Genomic DNA, 19,902 nt, shown 5'->3' with positions numbered 1-19,902 from the left:
AATACAATAAAATGCAGTTATTTTAATAAAACAGTTTTAATACAGTATAGCAAATGCCCGCACACAATTGAATTTTTCTTACCTATATTTTAATGACATGATATTCATAACACTGTGCCAGTGTCTTTTTTTTTTTCTTTACTAATCTTCTTAAGTATGGCATGCAAGGACTGTCTTAATAATTTTTTTGCTGTGTGAGCATTTGTAGGGTACTTTTTGTGTGTGTGTGTTTTTTTTTTTAATATTATGTTTTAGGTGAAAGTTTATACAGCAGATTAGTTTCCCATTTAATCATTTTTATACACATGGTTCTATGAATTGGTTACATTTTTCACAATGTGTCAACATTCCCATTGTTTCCATTCTGTTTGTTCTGTTTCCACTAATCTTGCTTCCCTGCCTCTCCTTAGCTTCTCATCTGTTTTAGAGTAAATTTTGACCATTTAGTCTTGTGTAGTTGATTATTTAAAGGGGCATAGTACTCATGGCTGATGTTGTTTATTTTATAAATCTGTCTATTATTTGGATGAAAGGTGACCACTGGGAGTAGTTTAAACTCCAGTTTCAGAGGATATCTTAGGGTAATAGTCTCAGAAATTCCTCTAGTCTCTATTGATGCATTAAGTCTGGCCTTTTTTAGGGATTTGAGTTTTGTTCTACATTTTTCTCGCTTTCTATCCAGGACCTTCTGTTGTGTCCCTGGTCAGAAAGATTGGTGATGGTAGCCAGGCACCATCTAGTTCTTCTGGTCTCAGGATAGATGAGGCTGTAGTTCATGTGAGCAATTAGTCCTGTGGACTAGCTTCTTTGATTTCCTTCATTCTCTTTTGGTCCAGTTATATCTTAAATGGCTGCTCACAAGCTTTTAAGACCCTAATCACTACTCAGCAAACTAGGATGTAGAACATTATCTTTATGAACTGTGTTGTGCCAATTGACTGAGTTGTTCCACAAGACTACGGTCCCAAGCCTTCAAACTCAGTAAACCAATCCCGCAAGATATTTGGTTATGGTTAGGAGGTATCTGTAACTATGCTTCCTATGTGGTTTATTTTATATATGAATATATATGTAGTGTAAACATGTATGTATATATATGCTTATGGATACACCTATACAAAAAAAAAAACCCATTGTTGTCAAGTTGATTAGAGCTAGGTGGGAGGGAGAAAGAAAAGGAAGAAAGGGAAAAAAAAAAAAAAAGGTGCATTAGGACCCAATAGGTGGGGGTGGAACACACCTGGGCTGGTGGCGGCCCAGTGTCTCTCTAGCCAAGGTGTTGTGGTGTAGCCTGGTGGGAAGCGGGTAGAGGCAAGATGTGGGGCTAGGTGGGAGGGAGAAAGAAAAACCAGAGGGAAAAATGGCCCAGCAGTAGCCAGCAGGTGGGGCTGGGGGAGACGAGCTGGTGGCAGGCCAGTAGCTCTGTAGCCAAGGCAATGCAGCATGGCCTGTTGAGAAGGTGTGGTGTACCAGGCAGAAGGGTAAGAGATGTTTCTCTGGTCACTGGTGCTCTGTCTCCTGTTGGGAACTCTGTAAATTTGCCTTCCTGTACTCCCTGTCCAGGGTTGTTGCTGATGTGCTCCAAAATGGCAGCACTGTGCCATGTGAGTTGGCAGGGGACCTCCATTCCGTATCTCTCCTGGCTCTGTTTTCCCTCAGTTTCTTCTTTCATTTGGTGTTTGATTTAGCTCTTTATCCCTTCATTTGGTGCTTAGGGTTCCAGGATTGACATCTGAATCTGTTTTACTTAATTTTTCAAGTTTTTGCTGAAGAGGGATGACATGATACATCTGTCTAGGGTGCCATGTTGGCTTCGGCCTCCTGAACTTGCTTACATGCATATTTGTCAAAGGAGCCTGTTGTTGTTAGGTACCATTGAGTTACGATTCACACAGTCAAATGCCTTTGCTTAGTCCGTAAAACACAGGTAAACATCTTTCTGGGATCCTCTGTTTTCAGCCAGGATCCATCTGAAAGATCAGCAATGATATCCCTTGTTCCATGTCCCCTTCTGAATCCAGCTTGAATTTCTGGCAGTTCCCTGTTGATGTACTGGTGCAACTGCTTTTGAATGATCTTCAGCAAAATTTTACTTGTGTGTGATGTTAATGATACTGTTCGATAATTTCTGTATTCTGTTGGATCACCTTTCTTTGAAATGAGAGTGAATATGAATCTCTTCCATTTGATTGGACAGGAAGCTCTCTTCTAAACTTCATGACATAGACGAGTGAGCACCTATAGCACTGCATCCATTTGTCAAAACATCTCAATTGGTACCCCATCAATTCCTGGAGCCTTGTTTTTCACCATTTCCTTCAGTGCAGCTTGGACTTCTTCCTTCAGTATCATCAGTTCCTGATCATATGCTACCTCCTGAAATGACTGAACGTTGACTCTCATGGATTGAATTATGTCCCCCCAAAAATGTGTGTGTCAATTGGGCTGGGCCATGATTCCCAGTATTGTGTGATTTTCCTATGCTGTAAATCCTGCCTCTACGATGTTAATGAGGGAGGATGGATGACAGTTGTGTTAGTGAGGCAGCACTCAACCTACAGGATTGGATTGTGTCTTGAGCAATCTCTTGAGATATTAAAGATAGCACTAGATGACTAAAACAGTTGAACAATTCTTTTTGGTACAATGACTCTGTTTATTCCTCCCGTCATCTTTTGATGCTTCCTATGTCGTTCAATATTTTCCCCGTAGAATCCCTCAATATTGCACCTCGAGGCTTGAATTTTTTTTCAGTTCGTTCAGACTGAGAAATGCTAAATATGTTCTTCCCTTTTGGTTTTCTAACTCCAGGTCTTTGAACATTTCATTATAATACTTTACTTTGTCTTTTCTATCCACGCTTTTAAATCTTCTGTTCAGTTCTTTTACTTCATAGTCTCTTCCTTTCACTTTAGCGACTGCATGTTCAAGAGCAAGTTTCAGAGTCTCTTCTGACATCCATTTAGGTCATTTCTTTCTTTCCTGTTTTATTAGTGACTGTTTTCTTCATGTATGATTTAATTGGTGTCGTTCCACACCTTATCTAGTCTTTGGTCATTAGTGTTCAGTGTGTCAAACCTGTTCTTGAGATGGTCTCTAAATTCAGGTGGGATATACTCAAAGTTGTATTTTGGCTCATGTGGACTTGTTTTAATTTTCTTCAGCTTCAACTTGATGGTCTTGAGCGATTGATGGTCTGTTCTGCAGTTAGCCACTGGTTTTGTTCTGAATGATGATATTGAGCTTTTCCATTGTCTTTTTCCACAGATGTAGTCAGTTTGATTCTGTGTATTCTGTCTGGCAAAGTCTATGTGAATTCGTTGGTCTTGTAAAATTCTGTCATGCTACCTCCGGTGTCATTTCTATCACCAAGCCCATGTTTTCTAAGTACCAATCCTTCTTTGTTCCAGCTTTCATATTCCAATCACCAGCAAGTATTGATGCATGCTGATTGTGTATTTGATCAATTTCAGACTGCAGAAGTTGGCAAAAATCTTCAGTTTCCACATCTTTGGCATTAGTGGTTGGTGCCTAAATTTGAATAATAGTCATGTTAACTGGTCTTCCTTGTGGGCATATGGATATTATTCCATCACTGACAGCGTTGTAGTTCAGGATAGATCATGAAATGTTCTTTTTGACAATGAACGCATCCCCATTCCTCTTCAAGTTGTCATTCCCGACGTAGTAGACCATATGATTGTCCGATTCAAAATGGCCAATACCAGTCCCTTTCAGCTCTAATGCCTAAGATATCGATTGTTATGTGGTCCATTTCATTTTTGATGATTTCCTAGATTCTTACTTCTTACATTCCATGTTTCAGTTATTGTATGTTTGTAGCTCTTCCCGTTTTGAGTTATGTCGCCTCACCAAATGAAGGTTCCAAAAGCTTCACTCCATCCACATGATTAAGGTTGACTCAACTTTGAGTAGGCAGCCCTTCCCCAATCACACTTTGAGTGCCTTACAACCTGAGGGGCTCAACTTCCGGCACTATACTAGATAACGTTCTGCTGCTGTGTTCATAAGGTTTTCACCGGCCAGTTTTTTTCAGAAGTAGTCCTCCAGGTCCTTCTTCCTACCTATTCTGTCTTAGTCTGGAAGCTCAGCTGAATCCTGTCCACCGTGGGTGACCCTGCTGGTATTTGAAATACCGGTGGCATAGTTTCCAGCATCACAGTGACATGCAAGCCACCGTAGTATAACAAACTGACAGACACTTCGGGAAAGGAACCTAGAGAGAAAAAATGGGCTTTGTGAGAGTTGGAGGGCGGGCCCTGAATGAAGGGCCTTGAAAGCCTGTTCACAGATGAACTTGACTAATTACAAGAAGATGAGGCTGGAAGAGTTGGCAGGAAAGTGACATGAATAAGAATAAGACGTGTTTTAGGAAGTTTACTCTGGAGGCAGTGTGCAGAGTAGGTATCAAAGGTTGTTGGTGACCCCAATGAAAATAGTTTGGTAGATTTATGAGGTGGTAGTTGTCTAAAGTCAGTATCGACTCGATGGCACCTAACAATAACAACAAAGTTGTTTAAAAAGTGAATGTTTTTGATAAAACAGTGCTAAGTATAGGTAGTTTTTTGGTAAGTAGGGTGGTGAAGGGAAAGTGGTACCTAAAAGCAGTGGCATCAGTGAGAGGACATTATTTTTAGTAGGTTTTTTGTAAATTGCCGTTTAATCATATTTTGTGGTACTTAGAAAGGACCTGATAGAGATATTAGAGATAGCATATACATTAAACTTAAATGTTTGAGAAACACACCAAGAAAGCAGTAGGAAAGTGGACAGAGCTTGAATAGATAATGTACTTGTGGGAAATATAAATTAAAAGCATTAATTTGTTCAAATGGTAAAATCAATATAAATTAAAGCAGCATTTGAGATGCTAGTTCATACCTATTATAACAACAGACAGCAACAACAACAAACCCAGACATCCTCAATAAACCACCTGTGAAACTTTCTTACTTTGAATAACTGCTTTGGAAAACAATATGGCAGTACTTAGTAAGAACCGTGTTTGTGTAGAACCCTTTGACATGCTTATATGACTCATAGGAGTTTTTTTTTTCTAGAAAAGTAATTCAATGGGAAGACAGATCGGAAAGAAAACAATCTCTATAATTTGAACCTCTACCCACAGACAAGCAATATCTGTGGGACTGTGCAAATAAGGTAATTGTGGTCCATCAAGGGGATTGGTTAGCTTTGCCTTAAAAGAAGATCCTACCACCACCAAGGAAGAACAGCTGGGAGCGGAGAGCACATCCTTTGGACCTGGGATCCCTGCACTGAGACAGAGAGAAGAGGCAGGAGGCTAGCTGGCTGAGTAGGGTGTCTGCAGGCACTTGGTCGAGCCAGGTTTGCTGATCTATGGAGCTACAGCTGAGCACTGTCAGGCCAAGGCTTACTGGCACAATGGGGTGCCTTTGGATACTTACTAACACAGCTAAAAAGGCTTTGTAACACTTACCTGAGCAGGGCAGATGCCAGAGAGGTGTGCCTACGGGCACAGCCGAAAAGAGACTGTCCTGATGGAAGAACTGTATCTTGAGCATCCCTGAACCTGGATTGTAACCTGTTACTTCTCTGATAAACTCTGTAATTGTGATTATTGTCTGTGAGTTCTGTATGGTCGTTGCAATTAATTATCGAACCCAACAGAGAAGTAGAGTGTGCTGTGGAGGGTGTCAGAATTGGTAAAAATGGCGAAGAGAGGAGGCATGTTTGACCTCCACCTCACGGGAGTCAACCTTGCACTGTTTATCTTGATTCTCCTTCCCCCTGGTAAAGTTAGAGGAGGTGGGATGCTGCCGCCACACCATTTTTACACCATCAGATAATCCACTGTGAAAAATTAGGTCTGCAGCCACGTTCCTGTATTTTTTCCTAAGAATTTTACGGGTTTGGTTTTCAAATTTAGGTCCTTGATCCATTTGAATCTGTTTTTTTTGTATATGATGTGAGGCATGGGTCCTGATCCATTCTTCTGGATGTAGAAATCCAATGTTCCCAGCACCATTTATTGAAGAGATGCTTTTCTCCTCTTTGAATGGACTTAGTACCCTTGGATTTATTTCTGGACTTTTGATTCTGTTCCATGGATTTATGTGTCTATTATTATGCTAGTACCAGGCCATTTGGAGGTCCCTAGGTGGCCCAAATTGTTTGTGCTTGACTGCTAACCTAATGGTTGGCAGTTTGAACTGCCCAGCAGTAGCACAGAAGAAAAGGCCTGGCAACCAGCTTCCAGTAAGGTTACAGCCAAAAAGACTATATAGGAGTTCTACTTTGTTACACATGGGGTCATCTTAAGTCAGAATCAACATGATGGCAACTAACAACAGCCAGGCTTTTAAAATTACTATTGCTTTTTAGTATTTTTGAAATCAGGAAGTGTGATTCATCCTACTTTCTTCTTCTTCAAGATTGCTTTAGGTATTCTGGGTCCCTTGCTCTTCCATAGGAGCCCAAGTGGCACAGTGGTTAAAGTGCTCAGCCAACAGGTTAGCAGTTTGAACTCACCAACCCACTCCATGGAAGAAAGATGTGACAGTCTGCTTCCATAAAGATTATATCCTTCGTAAGTAAAGCATTTTTGAAAAAGAACAAAGTGGGAGGCCTCATGCTATCTGATTTTAGAGCCTATTATACTGCCACAGTAGTCAAAACAGCCTGGTACTGGTACGACAACAGATACATAGACCAATGGAACAGAACGGAGAATCCAGACTTAAATTCATCTACCTATGAGCATCTGATATTTGACAAAGGCCCAAAATCCGTTAAATGGGGAAAAGACAGTCTCTTTAAGAAATGGTGCTGGCATAACTGGATATCCATCTGCAAAAAAAAATGAAACAAGACCCATACCTCACACCATACACAAAAACTAACTCAAAATGGATCAAAGACCTAAATATAAAATCTGAAATGATAAAAATAGCCCTTTTACATGGCATAAACAGTATATAAACCATAACTAACAATGCACAAACAGCAAAAGAGAAACTAGGTAAGTGGAAGCTCCTAAAAATCAAACACTAATGCTCATCCAAAGACTTCACCAAAAGAGTAAAAAGACAACCTACAGACTGGGAAAAAATTTTTGGTTACGACAAATCCAATCAGGGTCTAATCTCTAAAATCTCCGAGATACTGCAAAACCTCAACAACAAAAAGACCAACCCAATTAAAAAATGGGCAAAGGATATGAACAGGCACTTCACCAAAGAAGACATTCAGGTCACTGACAGATACATGAGGAAATGCTCAGTATGATTAGCCATGAGAGAAATGCACATCAAAACTATAGTCAGATACCATCTCACGCCAGCAAGGATGGCATTAATCCAAAAAACACAAAATAGTAAATGTTGGAGAGGTTGTAGAGAGACTGGAACACTTACACACTGCTGGTGGAAATGTAAAATGGTACAACCACTTTGGAAATCGATTTGGCGCTTCTTTAAAAAACTAGAAATAGAACTACTATATGATCCAGTAGTCCCATTCCTTGGAATGTATCCTAGAGAAGTAAGAGCCTTCACACGAATAGTTATGTGCACATCCATGTTCACTGTAGCACTGTTTACAGTAGCAAAAAGATGGAAGGAACCAAGTTGCCCATCAACAGATGATGAATGGATAAACAAATTATGGTTTATTCACACAGTGGAATACTATACGATAAAGAACAATGAATCCATGAAACGTCTCATAACATGGAGGAATCTGGAAGGCATTATGCTGAGTGAAATTAGCTGCAAAAGGACAAATATCGTATGAGACCACTATTATAAGAACTCAAGAAAAGTTTTAAACACAGAAGAAAATATTATTTGATGGTTACAAGGGTGGGAAGGGTGGGAGGGGGTATTCACTAATTAGACAGTAGACAAGAATTATTTTAAGTGAAGGGAAGGACAACACACAAAATAGGGAAAGTCAGTGCAAGTGGACTAATCCAAAAGCTGAGAAGTTTCCTGAATGCAACTAAACACTTCGAGGGACAGAGTAGCAGGGGCAGAGTTCTGGGGACTGTGGTTTCTGGGGGACATCTAGGTCAACTGGTATAACAAAATTAATTAAGAAATGTTCTGCATCCCTCTCTGGTGAGTGGCCCCTGGGGCCTTAAAAGCTAGCAAGTGGGCATCTAAGATGCATCAATTGGCCTCAACCCACCTGGAGCAAAGAGTGAAGAACAACAAAGACACAAAGAAAATATGAGCTCAAGAGACAGAAAGGGCCACATAAGCCAGAGACTCCATCAACCTGAGACCAGAAGAACTAGGCGGTGCCCCACTACAACCGATGACTGCCCTCACAGGGAACACAACAGAGAATCCCTGATGGAGCAGGAGGAAAGTGGGATGCAGACCTCAAATTCTCATTAAAAGACCAGACTTAATAGTCTGACTGGGACTGGAGGGACCCCAGAGGACGTGGCCCCCGGATTCTCTGTTAACCCAGAGCTAAAACCATTTCCGAAGCCAACTATTCAGACAAGGATTACACTGGATTATAACACAGAAAATGATACTGATGAGTAGTGTGCTTCTTAGCTCAAGTAGACACATGAGACTATGTGGGCTGCTCCTGTCTGGAGGCAAGATGAGAAGGCAGAGGGGGAGCTGGTTGAATGGACACGGGAAATACAGGTAGAGAGAAGGAGTATGCTGTCACATTGTAGGGAGAACAACTAGGGTTATATAACAATGTGTGTATAAGTTTTTGTATGAGAAACTGCCTTGAATTGTAAACTTTCACTTAAAGCACAATTAAAAAAAAAAAAAAAAAAAGATTACATCCTTGGAAACCGAATGGGGCAGTTGTACTCTGTCCTGTAGGGTTGCTGTGTGTTGGGATCGACTTGATGGCAATGGGTTCACGTTTTTTTTTCTTTTATGTCCTTCAATAGAAATTTGAGGATCCGCTTTTCCATTTATGCAAAGAAGGTTGTTGGTATTTTGATGGGGTAGCTGTGTGTTTTTTGTTGATGCCATTTATCATGTTGAGGAAGTTCTCTTCCTTTCCTACCCTGTTGAGTGTTTAATACATGTTGGGTTTTGTCAAGTGCATTGATGATCATGTATTTTTTGTCATTTATTCTATTAATATGGTGTATCACGTTGGTTAATTTTTGTATATTGAACCAACTTTGCTTTCTTAGGATGAATTTCACTTAGTAATGGTATATCATCATTTTTATATGTTCTGGACTTGATGTTCTAGTGTTTTGTTGAGGATTTTTGCATCTATATTCAGAAGGGATATTGGTTTGTAGTTTTCTTACGATGTCTGTTCAGGATTGGTATGAGGGTAAAAGTGACCTCAGAATGAGTTGGGAAATGTTTCCTCCTTTTCCAGTTTTTTAAAGAATTTTGGAATGACTGATGTTAATTCATGTTTAAATTAGAAAAATTCTGTTCTTGGCTTTCATATTTGTAGGAGGGTGTTCATTTCTTACTTGATCTTTTTACTTTTTTGTGTGTGTGTGTGTGCTTTAGGTCAAAGTTTACAGCTCAAGTTAGTTTCTCATACACATTGTTATGTGACCCTAGTTGCTATCCCTATATTGAGACATCACACTCCCACTTTCCACCCTGGATTTCCCGTGTCCATTCAACCAGCTCCTATCCCTTTCTGCCTTCTCATCTCGCCTCCAGGCAGGAGCTGCCCACTTAGTCTTGTGTATCTACTTCAACTAAAAAGCACAGTCTTCACGAGTATCATTTTATGTGTTATAGTCCAGTCTAATCTTTGTCTGAAGAGTTGGCTTCAGAAATGGTTTTATTTCTGGGTTAACAGGGAGTCCACGGGCTGTGTCTTCTGGGGTTCCTCCAGTCTCAGACCATTAAATCTGCTCTTTTTACTAGAATTTGAGTTCTGCACCCCACTTTTCTCCTGCTCCATCAGGGACTTTCTGTTGTTCCCTGTCAGGGCAGTCATTGGTGGTAGTGGGGCACCATCTAGTTCTTCTGGTCTCAGGATAATGGAGTCTGTGGTTTATGTGGCCCTTTTTGTCTCTTGGGCTAATATTTTCCTTGTGTCTTTGTTGTTCTTCACTCTCCTTTGCTCCACGTGGGTTGAGACCAATTGATGCATCTTAGATGGCCACTTGCTAGCTTTTAAGACCCCGAGTGCCACTCACCAAAGTGGGATGCAGAACATTTTCTTAATAAACTTTGTTATGCCAATTGACCTTCAATCTCTTTACTTTTTTATAAGCCTACTCAGATTTTCTGTTTCTTCTTGAGCCAGTTTTGATAGTTAGGGACTTTCTAAATATTTGTCCATTTCATCTAGGTAATCTAATTTTCTGGCTTACTGTTATTTATGGTATTTCCTTATAATCTTTTTTATTTCTCCATGGTCGGTATTATGTCCCCTCTTTCAATCTTAATATTATTTGTGTCTTCTTTTTTTTGTTGTTGAATAATTTTCTATTGCTGCTTGTACAGAGCAGAGTTAACACGGCAGCCCTCACTGCTTGCTTATCCTTCGAAAGGCCTGCTTGCAAGATTGGCCCTTGGCAGCCATCTGCAAACTGGAATTTCAGGAGAGGCCCACTCGCCTAACTGAGAAGAATGGCTTACTGAGCCTAAACTGTTTGGACAATAATATTGTTTATGCTGAACACCTGTGTTATGGATTGAATTGAGTCCCCCGAAAATTTGTGTCAACTTGGCCATGTTTCTCAGTATTGTGTGGTTTTCCACCATTTTGTAATACGATGTGATTATCCTATGTGTTGTAAATCCTAACCTCTATGATGTTAATCAGGCAGGATTAGGGGCAGTTATGTTAATTTGTCAGGACTCAATCTACAGAATTCGTTTGGATCTTGAGTCAGTCTCTTTTGAGATATGAAAGAAAGAAGCGAGCAGAGAGGAGAGGACCTCATGCCACCAAGAATGAAGAACCAGGAGAGAAGCGTGCCCTTTTGACCCGGGGTCGCTGCGCTGAGAAGCCCCTAGACTAGGGGGAGATTGATGACAAGGACCTTCCCCCAGAGCCAGCAGAGAGAGAAACCCTTCCCCTGTGCTGGCACTCTGAATTCAGACTCCTAGCATCCTAGACTGTGAGAGAATAAATTTCTGTTTGTTAAAGCCATCCACTTGTGTATTTCTGTTATAGCAGCACTGAATAACTAAGACAATTTTTTTAGTGAGAGTGTAGGGTGCTCCTCTAACGGATATCTAAGATGTGTAAGCAGTTTTGAAGCTGAATGGATAGAGGCTGAAAGAGTTTTAAAGTGCCTAATAGTAAAAGCCTAGATTGCCTTGAAGAGACTGTTGGTGGAATTATGGACATCAAAGACAATTCTGGTGATGACTCAAAAGGAAGGGAGAAGAACTCTTATACTCGAGATGGAGCAGCAGAGAAATGGCAGCACAGAACCAGGAGACCAGCATGCGACAGCACTGGAGCCAGTTCACGGAGTGAGAGAGCTGAGTGCCTTTGCTCAGGAGGCTTCTTGGTGGAGTCCGGTAGGGTATCTCTGGGCACTTATTGGTGGAGCTACGCTTGCCAACCCATGGAGCGAGAGAGCTGAGTGCTTTCCGGCTGAAGTTTACTGGTGGAGTGGGGTGCCTCCAGGCACTTATTGGTGGAGCTAAAGAGCTTTGTAACACTTGCCCCAGAAGGGCAGACATGAGCAGCGAGGCCCAAGGGGCTAAGAGGCCAAGGAACCAGGAAGCAGAAGCTGAAGAGACAGGAACACAGGAAGCAGAACTACCTCAGTTTCAAAGGGTAGGGAGGGCCACGACCTCTGGGTTCTCAAAGAGTGGAGCTGTGGCCTCTGGGGTTTCAGACGGTGGGGCCACAGCTTCCTAGGTTTTGAAGACTTAGACCTTCACCACCTTGGTTCTGGAGTGTGGGGCTGTCTTTCATGAGTGCCATTGGAATGGGGCCAGATCTGCTGCCCACTGCTGATGGGGTAGGGCTTCTGTGCCCAAGGGGCAGAAGAATGGAGCCCTCCCTAACTGAGGGGGTAGGGTCACCACTCAGACAGACTAGGAGAATGGGGCCACCCAAAGCCAAAGGAGCAGAGGCCTCCACTTAGAATCTGGAGAGTGTGGCCAGCACCTAGAGTCTGAGGGGCAAGGCATTGCCTAAATGGTCTTAGAGAACAGAGAGTTATTTTCAAGTCTTGAGAGCTAATGGGTTCTGCTGACTTGCTTAGTGCCTGTTACCCCTTCTTTCCCTCCAATTTCTCCCATTTTAATGAAAATGTCTACCTTGTGCCTGTTGGAGCATTTTACTTTGGAAGCAGATAACATGTGTTCTAAATTTCACAAATGAAATTTTGGATTTTGAACTTGGAGAGTGTTTAAGACTTTTGCTTATGATATGGTGGGGTAAATGTGTTTTACATGTGGCAAGGACATGAATTTTTAGGGGCCAAAGAGTGGAATGTTATGGATTGAATTGTGTCTCTGAAATCTGTATCAACTCAGGTAGGCCATAATTCCCAGTATTGTGTTGTTGTCCACCATTTTGTGATCTGATGTGATCATCCTATGTGTTGTAAATCCTAACCTCTATGATGTTAATGAGGCAGGATTAGAGGCAGTTATGTTAATGAGGCAGGCCTCAATCTACAACCTAATGAGTATTGTATCTTGAATCAGTCTCTTTTGAGATACAAAAGAGAGAAAGGAGTAGAGAGGAGAGGACCTCAGGTCACGAAGAATGAAGAACCAGGAGGGGAAGGCATCCTTTCGACCTGGGGTCTCTGGGCTGAGGAGTTCCTAGACCAGGGGAAGATTGATGACAAAGACCTTCTCTTGGAGCTGGCACTCTGAATTCAGACTTCTAGCCTCGTAGACTGTGAGAGAATAAATTTCTGTTAAGGCCGTCCACTTGTATTTCTGTTATAGCAGCAGTAGATAACTAAGACAACCTGTTCCCCTTTTGGGAGTCTGGAATTTTGGTTTGTGCTAGGCAGAGGATGCCTGCATGATCAGTCTACAATATAAACCCTGGGCACTGTTTCTAATGAGCTTCCCAGGAGGCAGTACTTCACGTGTGTTTTCACAACCTGTTGCTGGGGGAATTAAGCATATTTCCTCTGACTCCACTGGAAGAGAGCCCCTGGAATTTTGTGCCTGGTTTCTCCCAAACTTTGTTTGCTGTTCTTCTTCCCCTTTGCTGATTTTGCTTTTTTTCTTTTCATTGTAATAAATTATAGCAGTTAGTACTGTGAGCCCTCCTAGCAAATCATTGACCTGGAATTATCTTTAAAATTCCCAACACACTGCTGTGACAGATTACCACAAATCTGGTGGCTTAAAACTGTCAATTTATTGTCTTATAGTTTTGACAAGCAGAAGTCCAAATGAGTCTCAGTGGGCTAAAATCAAGGTGTCAGTAGTGCTGTGTTTCTTCTGGTGGCTCTAGGGAAGAATCCATGTTTTTTTGCTTTTTTCCATCTTCTAGCAGCTCCTTGCATTTCTTGGCTCATAGCCTCCTTCCATCTTCAAAGCCAGCAATGGCTCCTTGAGTCTCATACTGCATCATTCTGATACTCACTGCCCTACCTCTGTCTTTCAATTATAAGGACCTCTGTGAGTATGTTGGGCCCACCCAGGTAATCCGGGATAAGCTTCTTATCTCAAATTACTCAGTTATATTTGCAAAGTTGTTTGTGGTTTTTTTGCCATGTTAAGATTCATAGAGTCCAGGAATTAAGATGTGGACATCTTTGAGGGGCCATGGTTTTTGCCTACCACAAACAGATATGAAACAATGTTACAAACAAATAAAACACAACTATATTTGTACTCTTTTGTATTTACTTCTGTAGTTACCCTTACTGGTGCTTTTTATTTCTTTACATGGATTTGAGTTACACTCTAATGTCCTTTCATTTCAGCACAAAGTACTCCTTTTAGTATTTCTTGTAGGGCAAGTCTGGCTGTAACCAATTCTCTCAGTGTTTATCTGGGGTGTCTTAATTTCTCTTTCAGTTTTGGAGGATAGTTGTGCTGAATACAAAATTCTTTAACAATCTTTTTCATTTCAGCACTTGGAATTTGTCATCCTGTTGCCTCTGGCCTTCTTGGGTTCTGATGAAAACTTGGTTGTTAATTTTATTGAGGGTGTCTGGTACATGATGAAAATCACTTCTTTTAACACTTTAAAGACTATTTGTCTTTTAGTAGTTTCATTATGATATGTTTAGGTGTAGATCATACTTAATCATTCTTGGAGTCCATTCAGCCTTTTAGATGTGGAGATTAAGGTTTTTCATCAAATTTGGGGAATTTTCTGCCCCTAATTTTTCAAATATTCTTTCTGCCCTGTTAACTCTTCTCTCCCTCTGGACTCCCACTTAACATATTTGCATGCTTTATGGTTTCAGTTACTACTTTTCAACTCCAGAGTTTGTATTTGTTTCTTTTTTATAATTACTGTTTCTTTATTGATATTTTCTATATGATGAGACATTACCATACTTTTGTTTAGTTCTTTAGATATGATTTCCTTGAGTTTTTTTTTTTTTTTCCAAATGTATTTAAAATAGCTGACTTGAAGTCTTTGTCTAGTAAGTTCAACATTTGGGCTTCCCAGGGTCAGTTTCTGTTAACTGTTTTTTTTTTTTTTTTTTCCTTGTGTATGGGCTATACTTCTTTCTTTGCAAGTCTCTTAATTTTTTGTTCAAAAGTGGACATTTAAAATATTTTATTGTGTCAGCTGTGGAAATCAGATTCTTCCCCCCTCCTTAAGGTTTGTGGTTGTTGTTTGTTTTTTTTTAGTGACTTTTCTGAACCAGTTTTATAAAGTCTGTATTGTTTGTCATGTGTGGCTACTGAACTCTCCGTGTTTTTTGTGTTTTGTTAGATGCTGTCAAGTTGGTTATGGCTCATAGTGACCCTGTAGGACAGAGTGGAGCTGCCCCATAGGGTTTCCAGGGAGCAGCTGGTGGATTCGAACTGCCAACATTTTGGTTAGTATCCGAGCTCTTAACCACTATGCCACCAGGGCTCCAAAAACCAAACCTGTTGTCAATGAGTCGATTCCAACTCATAGCGGCCCTGTGAGTCTCTCTGCTTAGTATTCAGCTAATGACTGGATAGAGGTTTACTTAGATGCCTGACACCAGTAAATCTTTCAGTCTTTGCTGAGTGGTTCTGTATGTGTGTTGGGGCATGCTTTTGACATTCACCCATTCATTTCCGTCTTAGCCCTCATTTTCTGCTTGTGCAAAACCTTAAGGTTAGCTAGAGGTCAGAGCTTTGGCTCTTCTCAGATCTTTCCCTAGAATGTACACAGCCTTGGGCATTTACCTGGTCTTCCAGATTCCCAGGAATCTATAGGGGCTTTTCATAGCCCCCTATAGACATCTTGGAAACCCTGGTGGCATAGTGGTTAAGTGCTATGGCTGCTAACCAAGGGCTCGGCAGTTCGAATCCGCCAGATGCTCCTTGGAAACTCTGGGGAGCAGTTCTACTCTGTCCTATAGGGTTGGTATGAGTCGGAACTGATTTGACGGCACTGGGTTTGGTTTTTTTTTGGTTTTATAGACATCTTGTTCCACAGATTCATTCTTAAAATTTTTTTACTGGTGTATTATTTACCCTAACTGTTCTCTCTTCCATCAGATAGTTGAGATGTGTGGTAATTATACCTGCTTTATTTTCAACTAGGAGTCCCCTGAGTCAAATAAAAACAGACTTTCAAGTAGTGTCTTCCAGATACTACTTGACAGATAGGTGAAATAATGGCAGTTTGGAGGATGTGTGGCTTTGAAGGGGTTCCAGTGCCATTCTGCCCCTTCCAGTGGCTGCCTGACGGCTTGTTTTCATGATGATTGTGGGCTATTGGTTTTTAAGACTGTTTTGGAGCTGCTGAGGAGGGACAATAGGAACAAGGATGGTTATAACCTCCCAAGGCTCGCTCTTTTTACTGAGACTTGTGAATATATGTCCCCTGGATCGCAGCAAACCCATGGTTAATTCTGGAATTCTGAAAGCATTGATTCTGACAATAGTTGCTTTTATGAAAGAATTTTTAGAGGTCTTTATCTTTATTCTGCAGTTTTTATTGACATCTTCCTTATTGTCTCTTAAATATGATGTGTTTCACTCATCTTTATACCTGCCATTGCCCCATAGGAGTTTATTAAATTATCTCTTAGGTAAGGTTCCCGAATCTCAAAAATTGTGTGATTTTTCTAAGACAGGAGGAGCCCTGGTGGCACAGCGGTTAAAGCACTCAGTTGCTAATCGAAAGGTTGGTGGTTCAAACCCACCAGCCAATCCATGGGAGAAAGATGTGACAGTCTGCTTCCATAAAGATTTACAGCCTTGGAAACCCCATGGGGCAGTTCTACGCCATCCTATAGGGTCGCTGTGAGTCAGAATAGACTTGGTGGTAATGGGTTTGGCTTGGTTTTGGTTAGACAGTCAGGAGTCTGAAAAAGACTGAAATAAATTTAATATAAAATAAAATGATCTTTAGTTCATGCTCATCAGCTGAGTATCTGGGAAAAATAAAACACCAGCAAATATGTAAAGTAGTATATTGTATATTTCTCATTAGTGTTACTTTTACTGACTATTTTCTTTTAGTGCCTGCCTCTTCTGTTCCTTCTTATTATTAATGGATTCATCTTTTTACCCCCTAAGGCAACAAAGAATGCTGATGGGAGAACCATTTCCCTAATTTTGAAGTTGTCGAGCTAATTGCCATGATGGGTGAGTTCAAACTAAAAACATTTTTGAGCTATAATTAAAGGATAGAATGGGGCAGGAAGAACTATTATGTGTGTATGGCAACCTTCTTATAAAGACATTTTATGATGTAGTAGATTTTGTAATGTTTTGTGTTTAGTTATTTAATAGATTTTCAGATAAAGCACTTAATTAAGTGGAATGGCGGTTTATGCAGGGCATAGTAGAGAGTTTGAGAAGAAAGTGTCAAGAATAACTGTGATTTTTGTTAGAGTCTGGTAGTAAAAGAGAATACTTGATAAAGAAACCTGACTTGTAAAGACTGAATAAATGCTAAGAAATGAATCTATTATTCACCAACAGTGTAATAATACAGATAGACTAAAGAAAATAGCAACATTATAAATAGTAAAGCAAAAACATTTATAACAGCGTAGAGCAGTAAATCATTTTAACTCTTAGGCATATCCTGTGGTATCAGTCATAATGCTGATGGATAAGGAGAATAAAGTACAGGAATGGGTTGAGTGTGTTCGGTTTACGGATCACCTTGTTTTCTTCTTTTCTTCCTGAGGCTGAGGGTTCCGATGTGAGGCAGGGATTGGTCAGGGAAACACTACGAAGAAATGGAGAAATTTAAAAAGTGTGCTGAGAGATTGGAAGCTGAGTTTTTGAACTCAGACTAATTTTGATACTCTAGCATTTCCTTGACAAAGTCTGTCTTTGTTAAAGCAGTTTTCATACCACTTGCTTAAAAAAATGTATTTTTTATTCTTACATACATGCCACATCGTAGGCTGAAAAGCTTAATATGCCCGTGTTCTTTAGTGGAAGAGCAGTACACTTTCAGCATGCCTACTTGTGGCAAATGTGTAAGCCAAAGCTTCACCTTCTTGCTTTTTAAATTCCTCTTGCCCTCTCTCTTCTGTAACTGTGGCTGTAGTGCCCCCGTGTAGTCCACATTCTTTAGTCAGCCTCACCTCCAGCTTCAGATTAGATAGTCCTTCACTGAACTCCTGTCACCTCTTCATTTTGGGAACTGTCACTTGCACTCTAAGCAATGTATTAATCTAATTGATTTCTGAAATAATACTTCGCTGTTCTAAGTAGCAAAACAAAGAACAGTCATTGCTTAGAAACATACGTGTAGGTAGTCACAGAAAAACATGGATATTTAATAGTGTGAATCACATATTTGATTTTTTTTTTTTTTAATTGTGCTTTAAGGCGTATTTGATTTTTTGATTGAGGATATTCTCCTGCAGTTGTTCTCAAGTGTACTGAGTAAGCACATAAGATGTCTAATTAGTTCAGCATTTCTGGTAAAAGGTTTTGTATGAAATTATTTCTCAAATATTTTCTCTTTTTGCACACAACTAAAAGTCCTTTCAACGTATGTCAGAACTCCAGTGCTGTTTCCGTGCACCCATTGGTCAGGCTCCAGGATCCTCTGGGCATCCTTACTGCCTGTTGGGTCACCTCATGATCCTATGACGTTTATAACCTGCCTAATCTGCCTAGTACCCTGTGACCACCACGCATGTTTCCTAGTTAAGCCATTAAAGGTTCTTCCTAGGATCGTTGGAGCAGTCCTGATAGCGTATGTTCACACTTTCCTTGATCGTATGTGGGTTTGTTAGCATATGCTTTGTCAGCCTCCTCAAAGTAAGTTTCCTGCTGGGTACTTATCTACCATATGATTCTCCTTCAAGACAGAAAAAGAAGGAACTTAATGAAATTGCCCTTTGTTTTGTATGCCATCTCCCTAAGAAGTTACTCTTGCCAAATCACTGTCAGGCATAAACAGCCCTCTTTACTGTTTTTACATCTATGATAGAAAACAGTGGTCATTTTTTTTTTTAATCAGTGAAAATACGTATGTGTAAATGTGATAAGAGATTAAGCTAAAGCCTTCCCAGGCATTTATTTTGGCATTGTGGCACTAAACACATGAAAATGCCTAAGTTCCAAGTGTTTCTAATAAAGAAAATAATTAGAACAACATAGATCCGTTTAAGTATTAGAGTTTCATTCTCCCTAGCATAGAATAAGGATTATCATTAGCAAGAAGGTCATATCAAGTAAGTGTATTCCTGTTGGGATAATTGTGAGTTTATCAAAGCTGAGGGAAGATTTATTTCTATCAATAAATGACATGGTCTGACTTGGTCCAGTGGCAAACACATATGGCGTGAGTACATTGTACCTGAGTGAGTCAATTACTAGTTGGACTAAACTTAAGGTGACAGCATTGTATTTTATAAAGGATACTTTGTATAGGATTATAAAGTTATCTCTAATCTTGGAGTTCATTTCTTAATAGAACCACTGGAGCCATTAATTTTTAACTTTAATGTGCAAGTAATTTCACCACAGAATAGAATATAGGTGGTGTTATTAAATTAAAACATTAGAGACGTCAGCTGTTTGTGAGTTTGAAGGACTGTTAGTATCGTTGAATTGCCAGATTATTTTTAATGATTTCCTTTATAACATAAAACATTTTTAAATTATCACTGCTCTAGAAACATAAATTAGTATTCACCAAAATGGTTACATTGTAAAATATAAGCTATGAAGTCCCTCGATTACCTTATTTACTGTTTATTATCATTAGTAGAATGCATTTACTAGTGAAAGTCAATTAAGTTCTCCCCAAAGTCTTCCAGAGAATTTATAATTTGCATTACTAGGCAGCATATACTTATAGTCTAAGAAAGAAATCTTTGATATATTTGGAAGATACTTAAAAGTTCATAGTTCATGATGTTTTCCCTCAGGTTTGTAATTTAGTACATTTGATAACAAATTGATCTCTCTTACATTGTGACCTTATAAATTGTTATTGGCTGAGATCATTAAATAGTCTGTTATATGTTTGTAGTATTGTCAGACTTTATAGTGAAGGTTTGAGAAAGCACTTCCAAATATCAGTAGGCTGTTACTCACAAATAAAGCTCTTCTTTGTTTCTGACTTTATCAAGTAATCATGGAGAAATCTTTAAAATGAAGTCTGTACTTTGAGTATAAATACTAAATAACGATATTATTTGTAGAAGGCTGCTTGTTTTTTCCCTACTTGTTGTAATGAATATGTTAGATGACTTGGTGATGTTTTACTGAGGAGTCGTGGCAGAAAATTTGTTACAGCTGGATCTGGTTGGACCCTTATCCTAGGACATTACATCATTAGAAGAAAATCAAAATGACTTTATCT

At 39.9% G+C, this 19,902-nt stretch overlaps 1 protein-coding gene across 2 annotated transcripts in view; it reads left to right on the top strand.

The window, feature by feature from the left end:
• Positions 1-19,902, top strand: part of MAP3K2 (mitogen-activated protein kinase kinase kinase 2) — a 135,129-nt gene that overhangs the window by 37,569 nt on the left and 77,658 nt on the right. Inside the window, exons 3-4 of one of the 2 annotated variants that reach the window (XM_049889099.1) lie at positions 14,854-14,959; positions 16,641-16,709. In XM_049889099.1, coding sequence (XP_049745056.1) covers positions 16,703-16,709 — 7 coding nt within the window. In that variant the 5' untranslated portion in view covers positions 14,854-14,959; positions 16,641-16,702. The remainder of the gene's footprint in view (positions 1-14,853; positions 14,960-16,640; positions 16,710-19,902) is intronic. The other variant, XM_049889098.1, reaches the window with a different exon arrangement.

The sequence above is a fragment of the Elephas maximus genome, chromosome 6 (assembly GCF_024166365.1).
Source record: "Elephas maximus indicus isolate mEleMax1 chromosome 6, mEleMax1 primary haplotype, whole genome shotgun sequence".
NCBI lineage: Eukaryota > Metazoa > Chordata > Mammalia > Proboscidea > Elephantidae > Elephas > Elephas maximus.
This window is presented reverse-complemented; position numbering and strand designations above follow the sequence as displayed.